This window comes from Alligator mississippiensis, chromosome 2, assembly GCF_030867095.1.
Source record: "Alligator mississippiensis isolate rAllMis1 chromosome 2, rAllMis1, whole genome shotgun sequence".
In the NCBI taxonomy this organism is placed as follows: domain Eukaryota; kingdom Metazoa; phylum Chordata; order Crocodylia; family Alligatoridae; genus Alligator; species Alligator mississippiensis.
The window spans coordinates 132,659,383-132,683,927 of record NC_081825.1 but is presented as its reverse complement, the minus strand read 5'-3'; the positions used below and the strand labels follow the sequence as shown (position 1 = coordinate 132,683,927).

Here is a 24,545-nt window from a genome sequence, read left to right as displayed (position 1 = left end):
GTTCATCTTGTGGTCAATGATGATCCCCAAGTCTCTTTCTTCCATAGTGCTAGCCAACGTAGCACTGCCGAGCCTATAAGGATGCTGCGGGTTTTTTTCCCCAAGGTGGAGAACCTTGCATTTATCGGCGTTGAACACCATCAGATTCTCATCCGCCCTAATTCTCATCCGTGTTAATCAGTCACTTGCTGAGCCTGTCCAGGTCAGCCTGGATCATCCGCCTGTCTTCTGGTGTGGATGCTTTGCCCCAAAGTTTGGTGTCATTTGCGAACTTGGCCAGTCCGCTTCTGACTCCAGTGTCCACATCATTAATGAAGATGTTGAACAGTATGGGTCCAAGGACAGAGCCTTGGGGGACCCCACTGGTCACCGGACACCACGATGAGTGACTTCCAACAATTACTACCCTCTGGGTCCAACCCCAGAGCCAATTTTCCAGCCAGTGGATCGTGGAGGACCCAAGGCGACAATTGGCCAGTTTCTCCAAGAGGTGATCATGGGACAACAGATCGAAGGCTTTTTTGAAGTCAAGATATATGACATCAATCTCTTCTCCCTTGTCCAGGTGATAGGTCACCTGGTCGTAGAAGGAAATGAGATTGGTCAAGCAAGACCTACCCGCAACAAACCCATGCTGGCTATCCCTTAAGATGTTGGTGTCGGCCAGTCCATTAAGGATGGCCTCTTTAATAAACTTTTCTAAGATCTTCCCCAGGGTAGAAGTCAGGCTAATGGGCCTATACTTAACCGGATCCACTTTCCTCCCTTTCTTGAAGATAGGCACCACATTGGCCTTCTTCCAGTCTTTGGGCACTACACCAGAGCACCAAGAGTTTTCAAAGATCCGCGCTAGAGGCTGGGCTATGATGCTCGCCAGCTCCTTGAGTACCCTGGGGTGAAGATTGTCAGGGCCGGCTGACTTGAAGGTGTCCAGCTTCTCAAGATGTTCCTTCACGAAGTCAGCATTAATGGAGGGCAGGGGATCACCCTCACCCGGACTTCCCGGCCCTGTAGCGGGCATGGGCATCCCACGGGGCTGATGAAAGACTGACGCAAAGTACCTATTTAATAGGTTGGCTTTTTCCTGGGCGTCAGTTGTCAGTTGCCCCATCTGGTTCAGCAGGGGTCCAATGTTGCCCCTGCTTTTCCTCCGGCTCCCCACATATCTGAAAAAGGACTTTTTATTGTCCTTGATGCTCAAAGCTAACTGGAGTTCAGTTGCAGCCTTGGCTTTCCTGGTCTGCTCCCTACAGGACCGGACCAGTGCAGAATAATCCTCCTTGGAGGTGACTCCCATCCTCCATCCTTTGTAGACCTTTCTTTTTAGCCTCAGGAGGTCTGCTAGGTCCCTGGAGAGCCAGGGGGGCTGCTGTGCCCTCTTGCTGCCTTTCCTCCGAGATGGAATAGACTTAGTTTGTGCATGGAGGATCGGTCCCTTGAGGAGCAACCACTCTTCTTGAACTCCCCTCTCCCCATGGTCATGGTCCCTTAGGGCCTCACTGACAAGCCTCCTGAGCTTGTCAAAGTCGGCTTTCCTGAAGCCAAGGACTTGCGTGTTGCTGTCTGACTTGCCAGCTTTTCGGCGGATGGTGAAGGTGATCAGCTCGTGGTCGCTGTCACCCAGCTTCCCATCGATCACTAGGTTGCCGACTAGGTCATCCCCCGTAGCCAGTACCAGGTCGAGCAGCGCTTTGCCTCTCGTTGGCCCATAGACTTCTTGAGTCACTTCTTCTGTACATATATATTTTAAAAGTTATTCAAGATGCCCAAAGCCACAGATTGATGCTTTTTTCTGGGATGGTACAGACCTCTAAATCAACGATGGAGGTAGAGATGCCCCAAAAGATCTTTGCTAGGTCTATTGCCAAAGAGGGAATTGGAATAGAAAGTCTGTCACTCAAATACCCCAGTTAAAGCAACTTTAATACAACTCACCAAGTTTCACTCTTTGATTAAAGTATCATCCATCTAGAAGTAAATGCCTGACTAGGATATGCATTTTCTCACAGAGACATTGAAATAGAGAAGGCAGCCTTTTCCTGGTTTCTTGTTGCAAATTCTATCTGTTGCTTTATATTTAATTTTTTTTAAAGAAAAGCACCAGTACATTTTTAAAAACTGCCAGTATCACTGCAGTAACAAACAAAAGTGAATGTGTACCACAGATGCAATTTTTACTTATTATTGAGAGAATGCCACAAGTCAATACTATATGCTAAACAAAACACAGGAACATAGGACTGGAAGGAACCATCTGGGACATCCTGCCCAGTCCTTTGTCACTGCATACAACAGTCATAAGCATTCAATGGATCTTAATGATGCTTAAGATATGAGCAGTGTTGCAGTCATACAGCAGGAGCGGGGCATAAAATACCTGACACACCTCAATCAGTTCTAAAGCTGTGTCTCATTTTAAGCCTTGAATCATTCAGATGCCAAACTAAATCATAATGAATCACACTGGAGAGTCCATGAACCCGTCTGTGACCAGACAGCCCAGGGTAGCAGAGTATGAAATTCCATGTGCATTCTTCAAACACCAGGGCTATAGAAAGGAGGATCCTACTAATGTAAAAGCACATTGAAAAAAAGCCAACACATCTAAAATGTTTAACAATTGTTGTTTATTTGATTCATCCTGAATGTCTGCTTTGTCTGAGCCTAACTAAACACATAAGGCAGTGGGAAGAAGGGCATCTGCTCTTTCAGATCTCTACTCGGAACTGCAAGGTCGATCCCTTCATCTTCTCTTCATAATCCGCATCAAATGCCTTGTTCTGGGCCTCAGTGAAGTGATTCTTCCAGTCACCTGCAATTCCTGGGGAAGAAAACCAGGGATCACTGCCTGTAGACGTGTGGGAATGCTGCTCTGACATGCTGTAATTACAGTGTATCAGAGCAGACTTGCTTAATCCAGTCTGGTGGAGTGTGTTAATTACCACCATCTTGAAGTGTGGGACACTGAATACACGAGACACTGTGGGTGCTTTAATTAGAGAGGCTTTTGGGCCACTCTTATTAAAGTGCCTCTCCCCCACCCCTGGAACACATGTAAAGACACCCTCTAGGTGCAATACTAGGCAGTATCATAGCAAGGGGGGGTGAGGAGGGCAGCTGTCCTAGGCACTGAAGCAAAGGGGCACCAACAGGTGCTACCCAGCAGAGGCGGGGTGCAGGACAGAGCCATGACTGGCTTGTTTGGGGGGTGTGGGGACGAGGGGAGGGCAGCTCCCGCCGCTTCATGCACTCCCAGGCAAGCGTTGGAAGGCATGTGCCACACGGATCCACGCGCAGGGCAAGGGCAGGCTGCCACTGCAGGCTTGCTCTGGGCGCCAAACTTCCTTGCTAAGGTACTGATACTAGAGCCTGTTGAAACAGAGTAGCCAGTCCCTTTCAAGGCCAGAGGGCCTGGGACCTGCCAGCCCTATACAGTCATGTAGAGTTGATGGGGAGTGAACAGGGGCTTCCTATGACAGAAAGAATAAGAGGGACTGCAATGGGCTGGTAGGAGGGTGCTAGTGTGAGGAAGCTGGTTCTGGTGACTAGCTCCAGAGCACAGAGAAAGGCTTCTGGCTCTGTGCAGGTCGCAATTTTTACATTACTTAGTTAATTTTGGATTGAATTAAGAAAACTATTTAACTGTGCCCTAGAAAATGGGTCTGAGGGAGCTTGTGGATGTAGTGGGGAGGTCTTCAGGAGCTGGGGAAACAACAGGCCAGCTCATCACACCTAGCCTGTTTCCTGGCCCACACATGCAGACTGGGACTGCTCTGACTGAACAATCAGAATAGTCCCTTCTGAAACCATGGAAAGAGAGGAATGGTTACAGCTTCAGTCTGTTCCATGCTTTATTTCTTGCATTGTTCAGAGACCTCACTAGCCCTTCTCTCTTTCTTGCAGACTTTTTTATAATGTCTGTGAAGGACTCTCACCTTTTCTCATGAAAGGAGACACATTGTGGTCCATTCCAGAAGATGCCATCATTGTGTAATTGGTAGTGGGGTTCTTCTTCATCTCTTGGAATGAGGTATGTTGGAGGATCTTTTTCAATACTTCCTCCTTCAGATCCTTTTCCAGGAAATGCAACACTTTCCTTATTTCACATTCAGGATCCTAACAAGAAGGGAGGAGCTGCATTCAGATGCTGAACAAAGGATGGGGACACTAAGAACAGATATTGATAGAGGGTCACTTTTTCCAGCATGAGCGGTGGGGATGGACAAAGCTAGAGTTAAGCATGGAGGGACTAGAGTTTAGCATGTCCATAGATTACTCTCACTAGTCTGCATGTTATATTAGTGGGAATGATAAGGTGATGCTATTGCCAAAGGTCTTGGCAGTTTTGTTTGTCTGAATTTAGGGGAGGCAAATCTGCAGGATCTTGCTGTCAGTTGTGATGCAATTCTTCTTAGGAGTTCAGCATGTCGTGTGCAAACGTAGTCCCTGCCTGACTCTCTCTGTCTGAATGTGTGCATCTCTCTAATTAAAGAACACCGCATGCTACTTGGAGACAAAACATTACGTGATGTTATATTCTTCCCCTCTCCCACCTCTTTCATGTCCTCGTAGAACAGGTACAGAATACGCTTCTCTTTCCTCTTCTCCCACCAGCCTTTCACATGGTCATACCAGGATCCAAATGCAACTGAATCAAGAAGCAGAATAAGAATATGAATATTTTTCTCTTCTCTCCACAGTGATATCAGTAAAGAAACAGGGTTAAATAGTCAATGTTCTAGGTGGATCTCACAAGAAAAATAACCTTCATGGCCTCATCAAACTAGGGGAATGATTTGATGAAGGCAGGCAAGGACACTATGTGATGAGATACTGCCTTCTAGTGCACCTGATTTACCGCTAGAAGAACTAATCATTTGAGCCCTGGGTTGGGCCAACCAGTTGATCAGATATGAGTTAAGAGACAGCTACTTCTTAGATCCAGACTAGAATTTGAGAAAGGTAGGCTCATGAGGGAAAGGTGGACGTAATATATTTTATGCTTCCCTTAAAGGCCTCTACCTAACTGTGATTTGGATAAATCCATAGGATGGATTCCCAGGTATTGGAAAGCAGTTTATTTTGAGTAGGTGAGACTCCAGAGCTTAGTGCCACAGAATAAGACAAGCTCCGTGTGCTACCTTTTCCAGCAATGAATTTCTCCAGGTACTCATCCCAGGTGCCAGGTTCAGGGTGCATCTTTGCCATCTGGTAGAAATGGAAGTAAGAGACAGCCACATCCTTTGCATTTCGGGCAACATAGATTATCTGTGGAAAAGAAAAGGATGTTTGCCATGGTCTGTGTGGGCCACATTACCAAATAGCAAAGCTGGCTGATAAACAAGAAAGCAAACCTGAAAAATGTTTTAAAATTATTTCACCTGTTCTTACTGGAATTCAAAATTTTTGTCAATCTAAAATATTTCAACAAGCTCTATCACTAGCCAGAAAAGAGAAGGGTGGGACAACTCTGAATACTTTTCCTATTTTCTATTTAATCCCCCAACAAGTAAGTGGCCTGTGGGCTTCCATTAAAGCCCTGTTACTGCTGCTGCCAGGATCTCTGGGCTCCTCCTCCCTCCTCCAGCTTCTGCTTCCTGCCACTACCCCTACTGCTCATCCTTGTCTTAGATGATGTTGGGCCAGTCACTTACTTTCTCTGAAACTCCATTCCCTATCTGTAAAACAGGGAGACCACTACTGCTTCAATCAATTCATTTCAGGTTTTTGGGATAACATTTTTCTCTTGGTGGCAGTGTGTCTACAAAGTCTACACAATGGGATCGCTGCCTGAACTGGAGCCTTTAAGTGCTACTGTGATATGGGGGGAAAAAGAAAACATCAATAACCTTGCAGTTGTTTTCCCAAAAGGACACAGGAAGAAGCTGAACTGGAAGATGGGTCTTGACTAATCGAGGAGATGGGATTTGAGCCAGCAGTTCTAACCCTGGAAAATACAAGAGAGAAGCAGTATGTTGACAAGGTGTTTATGTTCACAAATATGCTGGTATGGACTGGAGAATCAAGCCTAGACCCTTTGGTGGCAGCAAGCTAACTTTCTGTGTCTCTGCCAATTATGTCCAGTATGACTGAAGCAAGATGGGAAACATAAATTGGCACTGCAAATGGCTTTGGTGGAATTCTCTTCCTAACAAAGGGTGGATCCAGGATGGGGTATAGTGGTACAGTTATACCCCGCTATGATTCTTACCTTACCCATACTTGAAAATGAACTGCCTGGCACTGCCAGCAGCATTGCTTTCCAGAAAGAATTGACTTCATGGCTCATTGTAATCTACCTGAATCCTGCTAATCTCTCTTCGCTCTTAATGACCTGCACTCCTTTTTCATGGTCTTGATGTTCCACTATTCAAACTATCCTTTCTTCTGCAATTTTGCTGCTTGTTAGCCATTCCTGGTAATGTCTTTCTTGTATTTCACAGCCCTGAAGACTGTTTTCAGCTCTACCGAAAAACCTGAACTCTGGTAGGATAATAGTAATGCAGGTGTACAAATGACTGACTGAAATATTGGATGCACTGTCAAGATGCTCAAGAAGGCTAGATTTTGTTATATGAATCTAAGTAGGAGATGCACATTTCATTATAATGACTAATGAAACACTATCCTTTGACTATTTTTGCCTAGTTTGTTGTGTTTTTAAACTCAACATATACTCTAGCAAATTAGTGTACATGCCAATAAATTTACATTTGTTTTATAGCAAAATCCCCAGTTTTTCTTTTTTTAATTTATTTTAAAATGCATTCCCTCCCCTTCCCTAACCATTTCTGACTTTTTCTCTCCCTCTCGTTTCCCTATAGATAAGTATAAGTGAGCGTAGGATAAGCTTTAACATTTTTATTCTGGGAGCAAGTTTTTGGTTTTGGATATCCACTGTTTTATATTTTATTATTATTAGGTTTGTATTGATTTTTATTGTTTCATATGGATATTGTATGGTTTAGGCCTGTGTTTGTAAGTGAACCAAAGTCATGTCAAGCCTCCATCTTGTGTCCTCTGCCTGGGCATCCCATGTTGCAACTGTATGAGTCACATACCCCTTACATGTAAATTGGTTCCCGGATGAATGAGAGTGATTGGGAATGATTGAAATACAATGGTGGCAGGCCCCTACTGAATGGCCTGTAATGACTGGGCCATCACCTCACATTGATTCACGCAGGAACCATGGACCTCACCCAGGAACAGAGACAAGAACCCAGCATTTGAAAGACAAAAGACCCTGCAGAACCAGCAACTCTACCATTGTACCCCACCATTACAGACACCCGAAACTGCACATCCCTGCATGGAGCACACATGCTCAGTATGCCAGGGGCTGACACTTGCCTGGGCATGCCTCCTGTCACTAGGGTCACACAAGGTCTGCCCCTATGAAAAGAAGCAGTGAAGATAGATCCAATGGGACACCCTCTCCATCTGGACCAGCATCATGCCACACCACCTATCCACCCAGAGGCCCTGCCAGCAACCCCCCTCTGGACAACACCTACTGGACCAGGACCCCTTTCCAGCCTGGATAGGTAAATATTATCTGAACACCTCCTCCTACAATTTGGACTCTCTCTCTCTCTATCTCTCTCTTTCTCTCTCTCCCCCCCTCTCCTCCTGGACTTCAGTGGACTTCAGCCCCTGCACCAAGCCTCTCTAACCCCTGCTGCCATTGTGTGCGTGGGTGTGGGGGTGGGGGTGGGTGTGGGTGCAAGGGAACCAATAAGACATTGTGTCACCATCTCCCCTGTTCAATAAAACCACTGTCATTTGCAACCCCGAGTTGGGTCATGTTTTACTGAATCCCAGTCCCTTCCTTATCTTAAATTCCAGCCTCATTCTCTCTCTCTCAGCTCCAGCCCCCACCCCTCTCCACTAGTTTCCCGATCTCCTCTCAATTCCTACTGCCTTTTCCCTGTGACTTTCTGCTGCCTTTCTCTGCTTTCCTGCTGCCCCTGCCACCTTTCAGTCTTTCCTGCTGCTTTTCCTGTGATTTTCTGCTGTCCGTCTCTCTGTTTTCACGCTTCCCCCGCACCTTCTGTAGTCCTCCCCACCACCCCTGTAGCTTCCCAGCTCCTCATGGCTGTCCTGCAGTTTGATGTACTTAGAACACCTTTCATTCCAAAGAGCTGTAAATGACTTGGAAATGTTAGGGGTTGAAGTCTGTCTTTAACTATATTCATGTATCTTTCATGCAATTAATTCTAACCAATTGTTATGTATCAGAACATAGACTTTGATACTAAAATAACCACCTTCCAGCAACCTTGTGAGATACTTAATACTCTCACCCTCTGTTTTGGATAGTGTAATTCCTAAGGTGAGAACTGATAAAGCCTCAGCTGTGATCTCCCTTGCACTCTGCATGCAACATGGAAAGCTTTACCATTTATTTTTCCAGGAATAATCAGCTCCATGAAAGGGACTCTGTTGAAAATTGCATCCCGTTTACACTTCTCTACATCACCATTGTTGTAGATCATGTCCACAATCTCACTGATCCATGTTGTGCCTGGAAATGGAAAGGACATCCAGGTCAGTTTTTCTCTTGTGTGCAGTAAGTGAGCAGTAAACATAAGATCAGATGCAGAGCTGGTATAAATCAGAATAGTTCCACTGAAGTCTTTTATGCCAGCTAAGGACTGGCTCATTTCCTTTATCTTATAAGGCAGACTGTCAATACCCTCAAAGCTAGTATCATAGACCTATCATTAGCAAGTTTGTTCTTGAACATGTGATCTCTGAATCAAAGGGCCTTTCATTGTGGAAGGTCATCACCAGAACAGATATAACATCCTAATGTTTCTGTCTCTGCCTTTTTCTGAAGAAGATACGCAAGTTTCTCACCTGCTTGCTTCAGAGGAAAATGACTCAAGAACCAATGAGTAAATCGATACAGCTGTCATTGTCCATCTCTGAACATCTGAAGTCAAAATGTAACTTCACCCAACCCATGAAAGAACAGGTTACCTCCACTCCTCATGGTCAAAATTGGATTGGAAATTCCCCTTTCTGAACACTGATGATAGCTTTGCAGTAATATTCCAGGGGACCTGTAGTTTACAAGCAGCTGGAGATTCTTACTGGGTGTGTCTACACATGCAATTAATGCAACTGAATAAACTGTGGAGCAAATTGCTCCTCAGTAAACTATTCCTGGGTGCAGAGTCTACATGCTCTGGATGTGTGGTTTCTAACTACTTAAGAAGAATCTTGAAACAGAGCAGATTACCTGATTTTGGGTAGGTGGCAATGAGAAGGTCATCTGGCTTGGCTTGGAAGTTCTCCACTTGGTCCCACACTTCAGCGGTACTCCAGAAGAGGGGAACACCATGGACATTCTCTAATTCTCTCCTGTACATTTTTTCATCTTTTTCCATCTTGGCGGTGCTGGACTACAGGTAAAGAAAAGAATTTAAGCTCCATGCTTCCACTACAAAGTGCTTAGACAATGCCCGCACCCACCCACCCCCTTCAAATTAGCACTTATTTTCTCATTAGTATTTGGGACACTTGCCGGAGTTAAATTATTACTGGTAACTTATGTAATGTCCATACTTGTATAAAAGTTATAGGGCTTGTGGCCATGCTGGCTGCCATCTCTAAAGAGTGACATGACAGTAAGACCTCACAAAGTTTGATTTAGAAGAGTGCAAAGCTTTGTACATAAACACTGTGCTTGCTTCCTAGGTAGTGTAAAGCCAGTGGACCTCTACACCAACAGATGACCAGGAGGTGGTGCCCCCTGAATTCCTGAATGCTAGAATTAGTACCCTGATCAGTGATCAAAATCTTACTGTCATTGCAATGAGAAGGAGGATGAGGACATTGGGATAGTGTTTCTGAAAAAGATTAGAAATTTAAATTGATTTAAAACATTACTGATGTGATGAAGGAAACAGTACTCAGAGTGTTACAGCAAATGAGCTACCTGAAACAGCATGCTGACTCTAGAGATGACATTCATGCGAATTAGATACACGTGTCAAGAAGAAAGCTAGTACTAGTTAGTTGTTTACTTTTTTAAACAAAGGGCCAGATTGAGGGCCCCCCTCCCCTCCAGTCACATGAAAGAGTAACTTTCTCCAACACTGCCCTACTAAAACTAGTGGGCCTTCTCATGGAGTGAAATGCTACTCAACATGAATAATCCGATCAGAATCCAGCCTTAACATCATATCCCTAAATCCTTATTTGCATGAATCAGTTTAAATCCTGCAACATGTCTATGTAAGCTTTTTCATATAGTCCAAGGATGCATATTTGCATTTATATACACGGGTTGGTTATATTTTAATTTTCAGAGCAGCTTTTTCTATAAAAGCTATAATTCTGGCAAATTTGCCAATATATAGTATTAATATGTTTGACACTGCAGGGAATTCAGATGCCGTGACAGTGGCGTGTCCATATAATAGTGACAGAAGCTTGAACTCACAAAATTTCCAGAGAAACATGATCATTTTAAACCTTGTGAAGTCAGATCCTCAGCCAGTGTCATTTAGTGTAAATGAGAATTCGAGCTGAGGATCCTGCTCCATGTTCTCCCACCCCCTTCTGCCACAGACTGCTAGATAAAAAAAAAAACTCCACAAAATGAAAATCCTGTCTCAGAGGTAAACAGCAGGGTGGGTGCCATTACACTGTGTGCAGGTCATATTGTATTCTATTAACATTATATTATTTAAGGTGTTTTGGAAGATGTATCCCTTAGAAAAAAATATTGTCTGCAGAAACTGGAAAAAGCACAGGCATTTCCATTATCACTTACAATGTAGAAAGATACATTTTTTTTTCAAGAAAGCTTCACATTGAAACTTCATGTTAAATTATCCTTGCCACATGAACTCACCTACCATCATTCCAGGAGAATATATGTTAATTTAAAAAGGCTCATTAAACCTGGCATATGCCTTGCAAAAAAGCAGTGCTCTCTCTCAAAACAATCACCTGCAATCTCTAAGCACAATAAAATGATTCAAGCTCATAAAGTTTAAACCAGAATATTTTGGCTTCTTTGATCTAAAGCAGGCACTTCGTACAATCCAAGGGCTTGTCTGGGCTAGGAAACTGACACCAATAAACAGAATCAATTTAGTAACATCAGAACAAACCCTTAAGGCAAAAACATTTTAACTGCTGCTCTCTGTCACACTGGTGCAGGATTATTTTAATACAGCACAATTACCAAATTAAGTAGAAGTGGTTTAAGTGTGTTTTAACCAATTTCAGTACACCTATATTTTGGAAATGGAGTACGCTACCTTGCACTTAGTGTATACAAAGTTCATGGACCTAGGAACAATTAACCTTGGAGTAAAAAGGGGAAGGGTGTTAGTACGAACTGGCTGTTCTGTGTTAATGACTTATGTGCATGCTTTGATTGTGGAATCAGAAACTAGTCTAGGGGTTAGCAACCTTCTCCAGTCGTGGGCTGGGCTTCCAGCTCAGGTATGATACAAGCAGTAGTAGGATGTGGCTGTCACCTTGGCCACAACTGCATCTCCCTACCACTTGGCTGCAATGCAGCAGGGGACAGCTTCTTGCTGCCCAACCACCTAGCTATGCCATAGCTCAGGAGTTTTCAACCTTTTTTAATAAGTGTACCCCCAGCAGCCCCCATTTTAATAAATGTACCTGCGGGGGGGGGGGGGGGGGGAGGCAAGTGGCTGGATGTGGAGTGGGGGTGGCGAGTGGCCAGATGTGGATCCGGAGGGGGGGGAAGGGGAGGGGGCAGTGAGTGTCCAGATGCAGAACGGAGGGGTGGTGAGCAGTGGTAGTGTGGCGTCTGTGTGGCCCTGCTCTCACCTTGCCCTGGCCCTGATCCCATGAGTCAGTGGTGTGGGGTGGCAGTGCTCCATCCCCGCCCACCCCCACATACCCCCTGGGACCTTTCAGAGTACCCCCAGGGGTACCCGTACCCCTGGTTGACAATCCCTGCCATAGCTTCTGAATGCTGCTGAAGCCCCAGATCCGCAAGCCAGATCCAACAGCTCCAACAGGCCAGGACTGGTGCTCAGGCCATAGGTTGCCAACCCTTGAGCTAGACGATTGTAACTCACCCATTTATAGTTTAGCTACTGATTATTTTAGGGTAAGAGTTGGGGTCTCTGTAGGGTTCTGCGTTATGCTGTACAGGCACCCGCTACAAGCATTCACATGGGGAGTAATGCATAGTAGGTAGTGCACTGTAATGTCAAACTCAAGTTCACTGCACAAGTCCCATATAGCCAGGCCCTAAATGTTTGCACTGATATGAGCTGATGGTTATGCACAGCACCCCATGTAGGCTTGCACTCTTCCTAACTGTAATCTAAACTTTTCACTCTAACTAATTAGCCATCCAAAGTGAAACACAAATGGAGGGGCCGGGGATTCTGAGTTTGCTTTCTCACTGATGCCATGGAGCAGAAAATATTGGCATATGCCAACATCTGTTTTTCCAATTGGTGCTCCAAGGCTGGGTCTACACAACAGACTTCACCTGGCCCAACTGGGTGGGAAGAGATGTAGGTCCTGACAAATACTAACAGGCTGGCAATAACCCTTAGATGCAATCTATACTGGGGAATCCAATGCTTCCTACTGGTACAGCCTCTGTCACTTGTAGGCTGTTGTTTTACGATTAGTATTCTTATGCCAGTACAGCAGTACAAAGCACAGCTTTTCCCAGTACAAATTAATCCACACAGAGTGGTCTAGGACACTAATGTTCCTATATGGGTGAAGCACTTATCATGTAGAACATAGCCCCAGGTGCAGTTTGGTGCTGGGAATAAACAATAAATATATCTATTTCTCATCAAGTCTGACGTCTTGCATAAACACAGGCTCTGCAATTTCATCCCATAATACTAGCATCAAGCCTGTAACCAATTATTAAGGCCTTTCTTAGGACTACACAAAAAAACAGGAGATCCATTTCAGCTGTACCTTGCATAAAGAAAATCCTAGCAACACAGAGCATTAAAAAATACTACACCTGTGTTTCTTGTACATGCCGTGAGCTCAGTGGTCCTTTGTGGTGGCTTACAGTTTTGCAATAACAAAAGGAGTTTCTGTGTTAGATATTGATGCTATTGTTGAATCTATAGCAGGTGGTCAAAACTCCAGAGACCAACATTAATACTACTGAAATTATCTTTGCTGCTGCAAGACTTTAAGAACATTGATTTATACTGTAAGTGTCCGCTCAACAAAGCGTGCTGCTGCCTGCTCTTCTGTCCTCTTCTGAAGAGCCACACCACTGAGCCATGGAGGGAATAGCCCCACTGTCATTCTTGTGCTCACATGTTCATGCTGCCATGAGAATGGAAGAGTGCATTGACATAGGTCTAGACTGGACCTATGTGGTGGGATTTCTTACACTTCCTTAACCCACCCCATCTTAACCACTGCAGAGTGACGCAGGCCATGCAGAGGTTCTCTTCTCACTGTGATATACTGCCTCACAGGCTACCTACCCCCATGGCATGCCTCTGCTCCCACTTACTCCTCCATCCTCCCTCCACAACCCTGCAAACTACCTCCCTTGTGGTCCTCACATCAGATATGCTCCAGAACCTGAAGGGGAACAGTTTCCCATGCGTGGTACTGCCCCTGAGCTAAGAAGGCCTGCTTTTCAGCAGAGCTCAGTAGCCTGCCTTCACTGAAGTGGCTTTATTGCTTCCCACTCAGGAGGTAGCATGCCAGAACAAGGTGGCGGCACAGCACAACAGCACCTGAGAATATTGTAGGGAGGGTCGAGCAGGCCTTCCTAACCTCCCACTGCAGTCTGCTGGTGCTTAATAGCTGCAACAAATGACTATTTAGTTGAAAGCCTTGTGAAAATAAACTCAGATTGCCTCCGAGTGGAAATGAAGTTGCTCCCCAGATTTTGTGCGTGTACTTTGCTTTTTATTGGCCATCTCTGTCCGTAGGCTGTTCCTTTATTCTCTCTCACAGGCTCTTAATGCCCAAAGCAGTGGTACCCCACCAGTAGGTTGCATAGGGGGAGTTGGCTGGCCTTCCCATTGACAAGCACTAATGTGCTGTGATGCCCCGCTGCTCTGAGCATGCTGCCTCCAGAACGGGAAGCAATATGGCTGAACTAGTACAGGCAGGCTACTTAGCTCTGCTGAGAAGCAGGGATCTCTGGCCCTGGCTCGATGCCACATGGGTGTCTGTGGCTATTCCACTTCTGGTTCTGGACCATATCTGAAAATTGGCCCACATGAGAGATAGGTTGTGGGGCTGCACGGAGAAGTGGGGGAAAGTTGGTGTGGTTTCTTGGTAAGAAGGGGAAAAGAAAAGTTAATAGGTTGAGCAGGGAGCAAAGGGTGCTGTACTATTTTGTGCATATCCAGTGTGGCTGGGGAGTATGTATCCCTTCTCCCCTGGCCCCCACTCATGTTGCATTTTAAGCTATGCAGGGTGCTCTTTGCAGGCCCTGGGAAGTGTGGGGAGGGGTGATTGATTACATGAAGGCTCTGAACTCCCCAGCTCTGTTTGGAGACAAGCACAACCCACACAGAGCACTTGGCATTGTTCAGAACCCGTTCCCATAGAGGGATATGGCAATGGAAGTGTTAATTGGCTTTATGTTTCTTTGGAACGCACAAGCAGCTGCATGTCTCTCGAAAGGAACTCACAAGGTGATGTCTGCTCTCCCACTGGCCCTGTGCTCTTGTGAAGATCAACAGCCGTGTCCTAAGGGGATTGTGCCTATACAACGCATAATGGAGTTTCATTGGGTTAACAGGGCAGGATGAGCAGTTTGCTGTGCCTGATTTCTTCAGCCTCAGTTGACCTTTTCTGCTGGCAAGTCAAAAGCAGGCTCTGAGTATTACAGGAGTGCCTGGAAACCCCAGCTGGGATCAGGACCATCATACTAGATATTGTAAAAGTGTATCATTAGAAATGATACTGAGCTTGCCGAGCAGAGACAAGAAAGACAAGGGGAGGGGAAATGGTGTTATTTGCCTTTTTCAGAGGCACAGAAAGATGATAGGTATGTCCACAACGCAGCAGGGCATAGTGATACCCGAACTAATGTGGGTCCTGGTAGCTCTGGGCCATCGTAGCTAGACTGCTTCTCCTTCTTAGGTGAGTTAGACCCTCCCTGCATGGCTTCCCCAAGGTCTCAAGCATGTCTCAAGCAAGCGACAGCACATCTCCCAAATTCCCCACCCAGTGCCACAATAACACCCTTCTAAATCAGTTTGGTTTTCAGAAGGGCTTGGGGAAACATGGTGAGCACATCCCTCAGCAGGTGGGGAGGCAGGGGAGGGGCTGTTTGCAAACTGGGTCAATGGTGTTTGCTTTTCCTTATTATCCCAGTGGGACCAGTCCCAGGCAGATAGCAGGGCACCCATGAATGGTAGGACTGTCCTCAGAGCTACCCCACCATGCCCTGGCTCCGATGGGTTACAGTAAACTGTTGCACTGAGCCTTCCTTCACAAAAAACAACTGAGTAAAGAAAACTCAGGGGGTAAGAACATGCTGCAGCGAGGTGAGTGTGTGCAGAAAGATGGGCAGCACTGCTGGTGAAGAGACAGCTGTTTTTCTGACTGAAAAGGCGAGGGTGCCAGCACTGCACCAGCACCCCCTGAGCACAATGAGGCTTGGGAGATTTCCAACAAAGATGAGCAGGGCATGGAGGAGAGTGGGAGGAAAACAGCACAGTGCGACTCTTGGACCACTGATACCAATTTTGCCCCTATTAAAGCAAAGGTAAAAACTGGAATGTGACAATGACCTGTTTTGTCAACAAGATAGTGGTCAAAACAGGGGGTCTGCTTTCAGTTGCTCATGTACATCTGGCTTATGGACCAGCCTTCCTGATTATCTGGTACTGAGGTATGAAGTCGCAGACGTGGCAGCGATTAGCTTCCCATATTTACTAGCATTAAAGACACAAGAATGCAGAGAGGGAAGATTATTCACTGAGGAGTGGATTGAGCAACATCCCTTTAATTCAAACCACTCATTTCTGTTCCAGTAATTGCATCATAAATGGAAGAGTGCATCCAGTCTTCTGAAAGCAGCTTTTAGCCAGCATGCATTGAAACAGCCAGCTAACCAGAACAGCCCTTTTACAAATGGTATCAGATTTACTTCATAGTAATTCTTAGGCCCTGATTCAGAGTTAAAACCAGTTGGGCGGGAGAGCTGGAGAGCTTACCGTGTCTGCAGTTGTGTTCTGGTGAGGTTTTCAGTCACCCAGACGTTAGGATCTCCCTCTGGCAGGACGAGCCAACAGCTTGTGTTTCTCGCTCACTCTTTCCCGAAGTAATCTGAGTCCTTCCCACAGTTCTCAGCTGAAGAAAATAGGATTTGTCTTCCAATTGGCAGAAAAGAAAGCCTTTAGGGCTGGCAGACTAAAATCTTTCCAGGAAGTGGATGCTTGAGAAGAGATTAAAAAGGGGGTGCTTTACAATTCTGCCAATTGAAGAGTTAAATTCCAGGCTGCCTGATCAGCTCCGAATGCAAAAACTGCCAGGCTGAACAAGTTATTTATTGCCCGAGGGTGATCCCAGCCTCCTATCACCTCGTTAAATCCTTATAGCCAAGCCTTACCGTAGGCTCCCAAACTCTATAATAAAGAGGACTTTCTTAACGCAACCCCCAGGAGTAGCAGCCATTTAAGGCAGTTTGTTATCTGCCACAGGGGCAGCTTTCAAGGTGACCATTTTACAGTAAAAGAAAAAGGAAAGGCTTTGAGAATGTGATTGCAAGCACTGTACTAGGTACTGGGGTGAGGAGGGTTCAGGTCAAGGTGCACATCCTTTTACCAAGAAGCTGGCAGGCTGCCTTTCTCAGAGCAGGACAGCTCTGTCCATGCTTCTGTGGAACGGGCAGTATAGACAAAAGCTAATGCTTAGCTTGTACAGAGGTGGAACTGTCCATCCACGGACCTCAAAGGAAGGGTGTGGGTGGGATTCTTTGAAAGCTGCCGTGTGAGTGCTGAGCACCTGCTATATTGATTTGCAGCATCACATGTGACAGGAAAGGGAGTGGAGTCTGCAGCTGGGGTGGGGATATATCAAAGGCAGCTTAACCCCACTGCTGCACCTTCCTAATGCTCTGCTCCCCTCAGAGGAAGGAGCATCAGTAGCATGAGTGCTCTTTTAAAACTCCCCTAAAGCAGTATGAGGTCTCCACAATGCTCTGGGTCTTCCCTAATGCCATGCCCGGGCAACTATAGGCCAGTCAGTCTCACCTCCATCCTTGGCAAAATCTTTGAAAAAATTATCAAGGCTCACATTTGCGAGAGCCCGGCAGGACAAATTATGCTGAGGGGAAACCAGCACGGGTTCGTAGCAGGTAGATCGTGCCTGACTAATCTGGTCTCTTTTTATGACCAGGTTACGAAACGCCTGGACACAGGAGGAGGGGTGGATGTCGTATACTTAGACTTCAGGAAGGCCTTCGATATGGTATCCCACCCCATACTGGTGAACAAGTTAAGAGGCTGTGACTCGGATGACTACACAGTCCGGTGGGTGGCGAATTGGCTAGAGGGTTACACCCAGAGAGTCGTGGTGGATGGGTCGGTTTCGACCTGGAAGGGTGTGGGCAGTGGGGTCCCGCAGGGCTCGGTCCTTGGACCAATACTCTTTAATGTCTTCATCAGCGACTTGGACGAGGGAGTGAAATGTACTCTGTCCAAGTTTGCAGATGACACAAAGCTATGGGGAGAAGTGGACATGCCGGATGGCAGGGAACAGCTGCAAGCAGACCTGGACAGGTTGGACAAGTGGGCAGAAAACAGCAGGATGCAGTTCAACAAGGAGAAATGCAAAGTGCTGCACCTAGGGAGGAAAAATGTCCAGCACACCTACAGCCTAGGGAATGATCTGCTGGGTGGCACAGAAGTGGAAAGGGATCTTGGAGTCCTAGTGGACTCCAAGACGAACATGAGTCGGCAGTGTGACGAAGCCATCAAAAAAGCCAATGGCACTTTATCATGCATCAGCAGATGCATGACGAATAGATCCAAGGAGGTGATACTTCCCCTCTATAGGGCGCTGGTCAGACCGCAGTTGGAGTACTGCGTGCAATTCTGGGTGCCGCACTTCAAGAGGGATGCGGATAACCTGGAGAGGGTCCAGAGAAGGGCCACTCGTATGGTTAAGGGCTTGCAGACCAAGCCCTATGAGGAGAGACTAGAGAACCTGGACCTTTTCAGCCTCCACAAGAGAAGGTTGAGAGGTGACCTTGTGGCTGCCTATAAGTTCATCACGGAGGCACAGAAGGGAATTGGTGAGGATTTATTCACCAAGGCGACCCCGGGGGTTACAAGAAATAATGGCCACAAGCTAGCAGAGAGCAGATTTAGATTGGACATTAGGAAGAACTTCTTCACAGTTCGAGTGGCCAAGGTCTGGAACGGGCTCCCAAGGGAGGTGGTGCTCTCCCCTACCCTGGGGGTCTTCAAGAGGAGGTTAGATGAGTATCTAGCTGGGGTCATCTAGACCCAGCACTCTTTCCTGCCTATGCAGGGGGTCGGACTCGATGATCTATTGAGGTCCCTTCCGACCCTAACATCTATGAATCTATGAATCTAATGCTGCTCTTACTATCTCTAGCATTGTTTCCTACATGGCTGGGATGTAGGGGGTGTGCTACGTTGGCCCTGTGCAGTATTTGAGCCTAGTACTTGAGAGGAAATTCTCTCTTAGCCATTGGCAAGCTCCTAATTACTCCCCAGGACCTGAAGGAACATACTTAGGCTGCTCTTTCTAAAACTCTCAGCCTCCCTGCTTATAAATGGGCTGGGGGAAATGCAGAAGTGAGGAAGTTTTTCAGGTTGCTCAAGGTGACAATGCTTAACTTTCCCTTGATGGTTATGAGCTCACCAAGTAAGAAGAGCAGGATGGGTTTTGGAAAGAGCTGCTCCCAGGAAGATCTGCTTTGCTTTTGCATCATGGAAGCATCAGGGAGCAACCTACTACAACGTAGGATGAGTGAGACTGAAGGGAGAGGGTCAGGAGGGATCTGATGAGGTGTAACAACAATGGGGAGGGGGATTGTGAGAACACAGCCATCCCCAGACACCTGGATACAGTGCTGTGCATTTCCAGGGGTGGCTGGGTTGTGGGTACTAATGGGCAAGTCCCTCAAGACCTGCCCATGCTCCATAAAATCTTCCACCTCTCTGCCTGACCCATCACTCACTGCAAGCAAAATGCACCTTCTCTCTTCCTAACATCCTGTTTCTTTTCCCTGGGCTAGAATCATGCAGCCAGTGGACTAGAGAAATTAAACACAGACAGGATTTTATTTGAAAGTTGCTTAAACCTTTACACTCTCCTGTTCACCTGTCCAGCCTATTTGGATTCTGGCCCACAATAAGTCAGTTTGAGATGGATGGGTTAGGTGTCTTGGTGCTGTCTTAGGTGCTGGCAGAGCAGCTCACCTTTCCTCATGAATGGAGATATACTGTGGTCCAGAGCCCAGCTGGGCATTGTTTCATAGTTGACAGAGGGGTTCTTCTTCATCTTCTGGAATGAGGTTGTCACAACCCAAAGCTGTGGTTTTGTTTGTGTGTGCTTCGGCACTGCTAAATGATTGTTCCCGCCCAAATTGTAGCTTTCTTTGCACGGTAGAGTTCTCTGCTGCGGGAGAGAACTCTGGTGCAATGGGAGATTTCCCACCAATTTGCAGCTTCTTTGCATGGTGCATTTCTTTTGCATCTCAGAGATGTACGGTGCAAAGGAGTTCCCGCCATTCGTATTTGGATTCGCACCACATTATTGGCCAGTTCTAAATGTAGGCACACATGGCGGCTAGCTATTGGCTTGCTAGCCGTACAAAAGGCTCGAGTGGTTTCCGCCCAAGTTGGAGGACTCCATGAACACCAGGAGGAGGAGACTTCACCCAGTGTGAAGATCTCTAAGCGCTGCGGAGCCTTACAGACCCAACACTTTTCTTAAACAGGCAATAGAGGCTTAACAATCGGACCCATGGAGCTTTAACTACTCCGGAGGGAAAACAAAAGAACGAACCGCCTCTAGCCTCTCCCCGTCGCCGAGTGCAATCCAAGACGTATCCCTTTCCTGTAAACCCAATTTTCGAACCCACGGAGCCTAAACAACTCCGGGGGACCAGGGAACCGAACCGAACCCGCAGAGCCTAAACAACTCCGTGGAAAAGAATTGCCGAACCCACGGAGCCTAAACAACTCCGTGAAAAAGAATTTGTCGTAGTCCTCTAGCGAGGATTTAAGCAGAGCTGCACCTGGAAAGCTGTCCAGCCTACACCACTACCATCTTTGGGTATAAGTAAATAATCTTTTCAATCAACCACTACGCGTTTGTGACTAATTCTAGCTCGCCGCCAGTTTTCTCCGACCCCGCGTGCCCGGGCTGCTGGCCACAGCCTGCGTGCGCAAAGACGGGCCACGGATCGCCCCTCCTGACTCACACTTGGCGGCGGGATCAAGGCCCGGCCCACACAGAGGTGTGATGGAGGATTTTATTCGCCACCTCCTCCTTCCGGTCCTTTCCTAGGACTTGAATCACCTTCTCTACTTTCCACTTCGATTCCTGCAGAGACAAGCAAACCAACCATCAGATGAGGAGATATGCTGAAACACAACAGTGTAGATGTGGGGGTTTAATTGTCTGTAACAGGACACCTTGTAGAACATGATGATGCTCTTTGGGTTCCACATGGTACCTGATCCAGAGACAAGAGGATTTAGATCAGGCCTTTGACTAGCAGAGAGTTTTGACTCCTTGAGAATGCATCATAACCAGTGACTTGTCTCCCCTGTAAAAACCAGAGTCAGCAGACAGGAAGGCACAGTAAACTCTACAGTTTGCAATGCGTCCTCAGCAACACACTCCATTTGCCCAGATGGCTACAACATATTATGCCGATATCACACAATAGCTCTAGCATAGACACCACAAGGGGGGACTCATGGTGCATGATAGGGATAGACATTACACATAAACCAGTTTAAGTTATCAGAAACTGGTTTAAACCTGTAACAGAAAAGATGTTCAATGCACATAAACCAGTTTGAAAATGACTGAAACCGGTTTGAGATAAACCTGGTTGAATGTAGTATCAGAGTTAACTGATTTGGCTCAAACCAGTTTATGCAATGTCTGTCCCAGACCCCCTGCTGGTTTAAGATAAACCAGAGTCCCCCAGCATGTTCTCTGAGCTGGGTGGGGCTCTCTGCTCCACAGCATGGCTGGCCCCTCCCTCTGCATCTGCCTGCCTTCTCTGTGCTAATCAGGGATTATTCCCCCACGCCCCTCTGCTTTATGCAGACACCTCAGAATTAGCTAGCAGATCACGTGGTGGCTACAGTCTGTGCTGTGGGACAGACAAAGGCAGACAGGATTTTTGGAGCTGATTAACAGATAGCTTAATGTTCTCCTTGGAAATGTTTGAGAAGAGCTGTTTGCTCCCCTCCCTCCTGCTCACCACTCTCTGCTAAGCACAAATTCCCCCTCCCCTCTGCCTTGTTGAGAGGTATCTGTGTATTAGCCAGCAGACCACATGCTGGGTCTGTGCTGAATCAACAGGTAGCTGGTAATGTCTCTCTGGTTTCTTAATGGGGCAATAAACACTTAGATAAGGGTGATAAACACTGTTATCAGTTCCCCTTTTCCCCCCAGCTTGCTTGCCTCTCAGTTTGCTGCAGACACTATACAGAAGCAGGGAGGGAGAGTGAAAAGCTCCGTATCATCAACAGATGAATGCACTACACACCACCCTCCCCTTGCCTCAGAGTGCTAGCCCAGGGATACAGGCTGGCAACACTCCTGCTCCTTGAGCAGTAAGTGGGGAAAAGCCTGGGACTGCAGGCAGAGTGGGGGTTCACATGCCTCCCCAATCAGAGCCCTGCTGGGGCCTGGCCATGCCCCTCACAGTTTAGCTCTGTGGAAGGGCAGGGAGGGCTGCTGTAATACCCCCCAGCTTCCAGCTTGAGCTACTGCACGCATGTGCCTGAGTTTCCTCAGTCCAGAGGGGTAGTCTGTGTGGTTGGAAACTGGTTCAGCCTAGCCAGGTTAGTGTACCTGCAAAGGTTGAATCGATTCAGGCTCAGGTTTTTTGAATGTCTGTCTCTAGCCCAAGTGTGGGCTTGTGGTGGGATGAAGGGGAGAGGAAACATATCCCGCTACAACTGACCCTCTTCATTTGGTGACATCTGTTTATACCCATAGTTTTACAGAGAAAACTGCAAACAATGTGCTTGGCCTAAGGTGAGAAGAGTGAAGAGCTTGTGGCATGTCCATGCCTAAGGACAGACATTACACATAACCTGGTTTAAGTGATCAGAAACTGGTTTAAACCTGTAACAGAACAGACATTCAGTGCACATAAACCAGGTTCAAAATGGCCGAAACTGGTTTGAGATAAACCTGGTTGAATGTAGTATCAGACTTAACTGATTGAGCTCAAACTAGTTTGTGCAATGTCTGTCTCAGACCCATATGTCCAACACACTTCTCCTAGTAGAGTTGTGCTGATAATGTTTACTGTATTAAATCTCTGCTCCCAGGGGATAAGGAAGCCCAGCATGCAGCGAGAACCTGTCTTGTGAGATGGTTCACATACCAGATCTATTGTGCTGACCTCCCAGTTGCCTCTTGCAGCTTACTGTGTCCCCACATTGAGCCAATGTGATATGCCTGTGGAGCACTTCTGGGATATGACTGCACCACGCTGAGCAGTGAGTTGGAACAGAAGGAAGGGCAGGAGGAGGGAACCCATGCCACAATGGCTGCTTGAAGTGGAACCCTTGGGTGGGATGGATTTTTATCTGTCTGGATTTTGGAAGGTGGTGAACTACATTCAGAGCTGAGCAGCAGGGGAAGGTTTGCCTACTGGGTTTGCCCATATCTATGGCAGCTTTGCATGGCTCTTTTCCTTCTTGCTGTACAGAGGACTGCATGGGGAGGGCAGGTCTGATTTCCACACTTTTTTTTGTCTATAACTGTGCAACATCTGATTTGTTTGTTACTTATAACTGTATTCTAACCTTCTGTCTAAGCCAGGCTTTGCACATGCTAATAATTGGATCAGCCTCACAGCACCTCTAGGGCAGAATTTTTGGATTGGCTTTAAAAATGAGGACTCAAAACACAAAGGCTAGAGGACTTGACCCAAAGCCTAGAGTCAAGGGAAAGACTCCCAGGAACACTAGGGGCCTCTATAGTAGCTATAAAGGGCAAGATCATAAACTACTACAAGACCGTTTCAGGCTGAACATAAGGAAGAATTTCTTTACCGTCCGAGCCCCCAAGGTCTGGAACAGCCTGCCATCAGAGGTGGTTCAAGAGCCTACATTGAACACCTTCAAGAGCAAACTGGATGCTTATCTTGCTGGGATCCTATGACCCCAGCTGACTCCCTGCCCTTTGGGCAGGGGGGCTAGACTCGCTGATCTTCCGAGGTCCCTTCCAGCCCTAATGTCTATGAAATCTATGAAATCATTGAAAGTGCTTCAGCTCCAGTATTCCCACTGATGCTGAGGTATATACAACCGTTTGTCACCCAGCGCCAGGCTATGTGCTGAGGTACCTAAGTGTGAGCTAGTTGAGCTAGTTGTAGGGAGTTGATTTAGTCAGGCACAGAACATAGCCATCTCTGTGATGTTTTGTTACCATTCTGATTGTAACCTAGCTCCAAGTGAAAGACATTTTCCTACTGGTGTCACAAATTGGGTGGCAGAGGAGGTGGTCCCAGTGCTCAAGAAGGGAGCATGGCAGAGGGCTGCACAGGGGTTAAAGGATGGTCTTGCACTGGGCTGCAGTTCAGGAGGAGTAGGTTCAATTCATGCTCCTGCCACAAACTCCCTCTAGGAGTACCACAGCTGTACCACAGCTTCCAATGTGTCAGACAGGAGAGACGCTGCTATGCCTCCTGGAGCATACGTTCATTGATGCCCGAAATGCCCGAAGTGCAGAGAGCATATCTACCAAAGCATGTTAACATCACCCTCCCCATTGACGATATTTGTGGAGAGAATGGGATTGGACATGGCAATGGTTTGTGCTTTCTACTCACTGCTTCACCTCTTTCAAGTCTTCATAGTGCAGGAACAGGAAACGATGGTCCTTTGCATTCTCCTACCAGCCTTTCACATGATCATACCAACATAGAAAGAGACATTCAGAGAGAGAAAGAAAGCACTAGCTTCAAGAGCACCCAAGTCTGGATCTAGTGCCTGCATCCAGACCAGTGCGGGATCTACAAGGTGTAAGAGGATCCAGTGGAATGGGGCAAGCTCACCACCACTGTGAGGTGGTGATGGACTTGCCCTGGCTTTGAGCCTTCAAACCAAAGTGAGACAGTTTTGCAAAATGAGCTTTAGTTCAGGTACAAGGAGATCCTCCCTCTGCTGAAGCTCTAGGCAATCCACTGCAGCACAGTGTCTGCAGAACCCCCCGATAACAAATGCTGCCACAGCCATGGCTCTCATGGAAAATGAGAAGTGTCTGGGCCCAGCTCCAGGTGGGGATTGATTGTGAGAGCCCTGTCTGTATGTGGGCTCTGGTTATGGGTGTTATTTGTTTTGAAAAGA

The 24,545-nt window shown here is 46.8% G+C and overlaps 1 protein-coding gene across 1 annotated transcript; it reads right to left on the bottom strand.

The window, feature by feature from the left end:
• Positions 1-2,607: 2,607 nt before the first annotated feature.
• LOC102567929 (sulfotransferase 1 family member D1) lies at positions 2,608-16,663 on the bottom strand. The gene is made up of 8 exons (XM_006268475.4): positions 16,179-16,663; positions 9,248-9,410; positions 8,402-8,527; positions 5,850-5,947; positions 5,142-5,268; positions 4,554-4,648; positions 3,936-4,116; positions 2,608-2,821 (listed from the first exon to the last, which is right to left on the bottom strand). Exons 2-8 carry the CDS (start codon positions 9,393-9,395, stop codon positions 2,709-2,711), a joined length of 888 nt encoding a protein of 295 aa, XP_006268537.1. The 5' UTR covers positions 9,396-9,410; positions 16,179-16,663; the 3' UTR covers positions 2,608-2,708.
• Between the last annotated feature and the right edge of the window lie 7,882 nt (positions 16,664-24,545).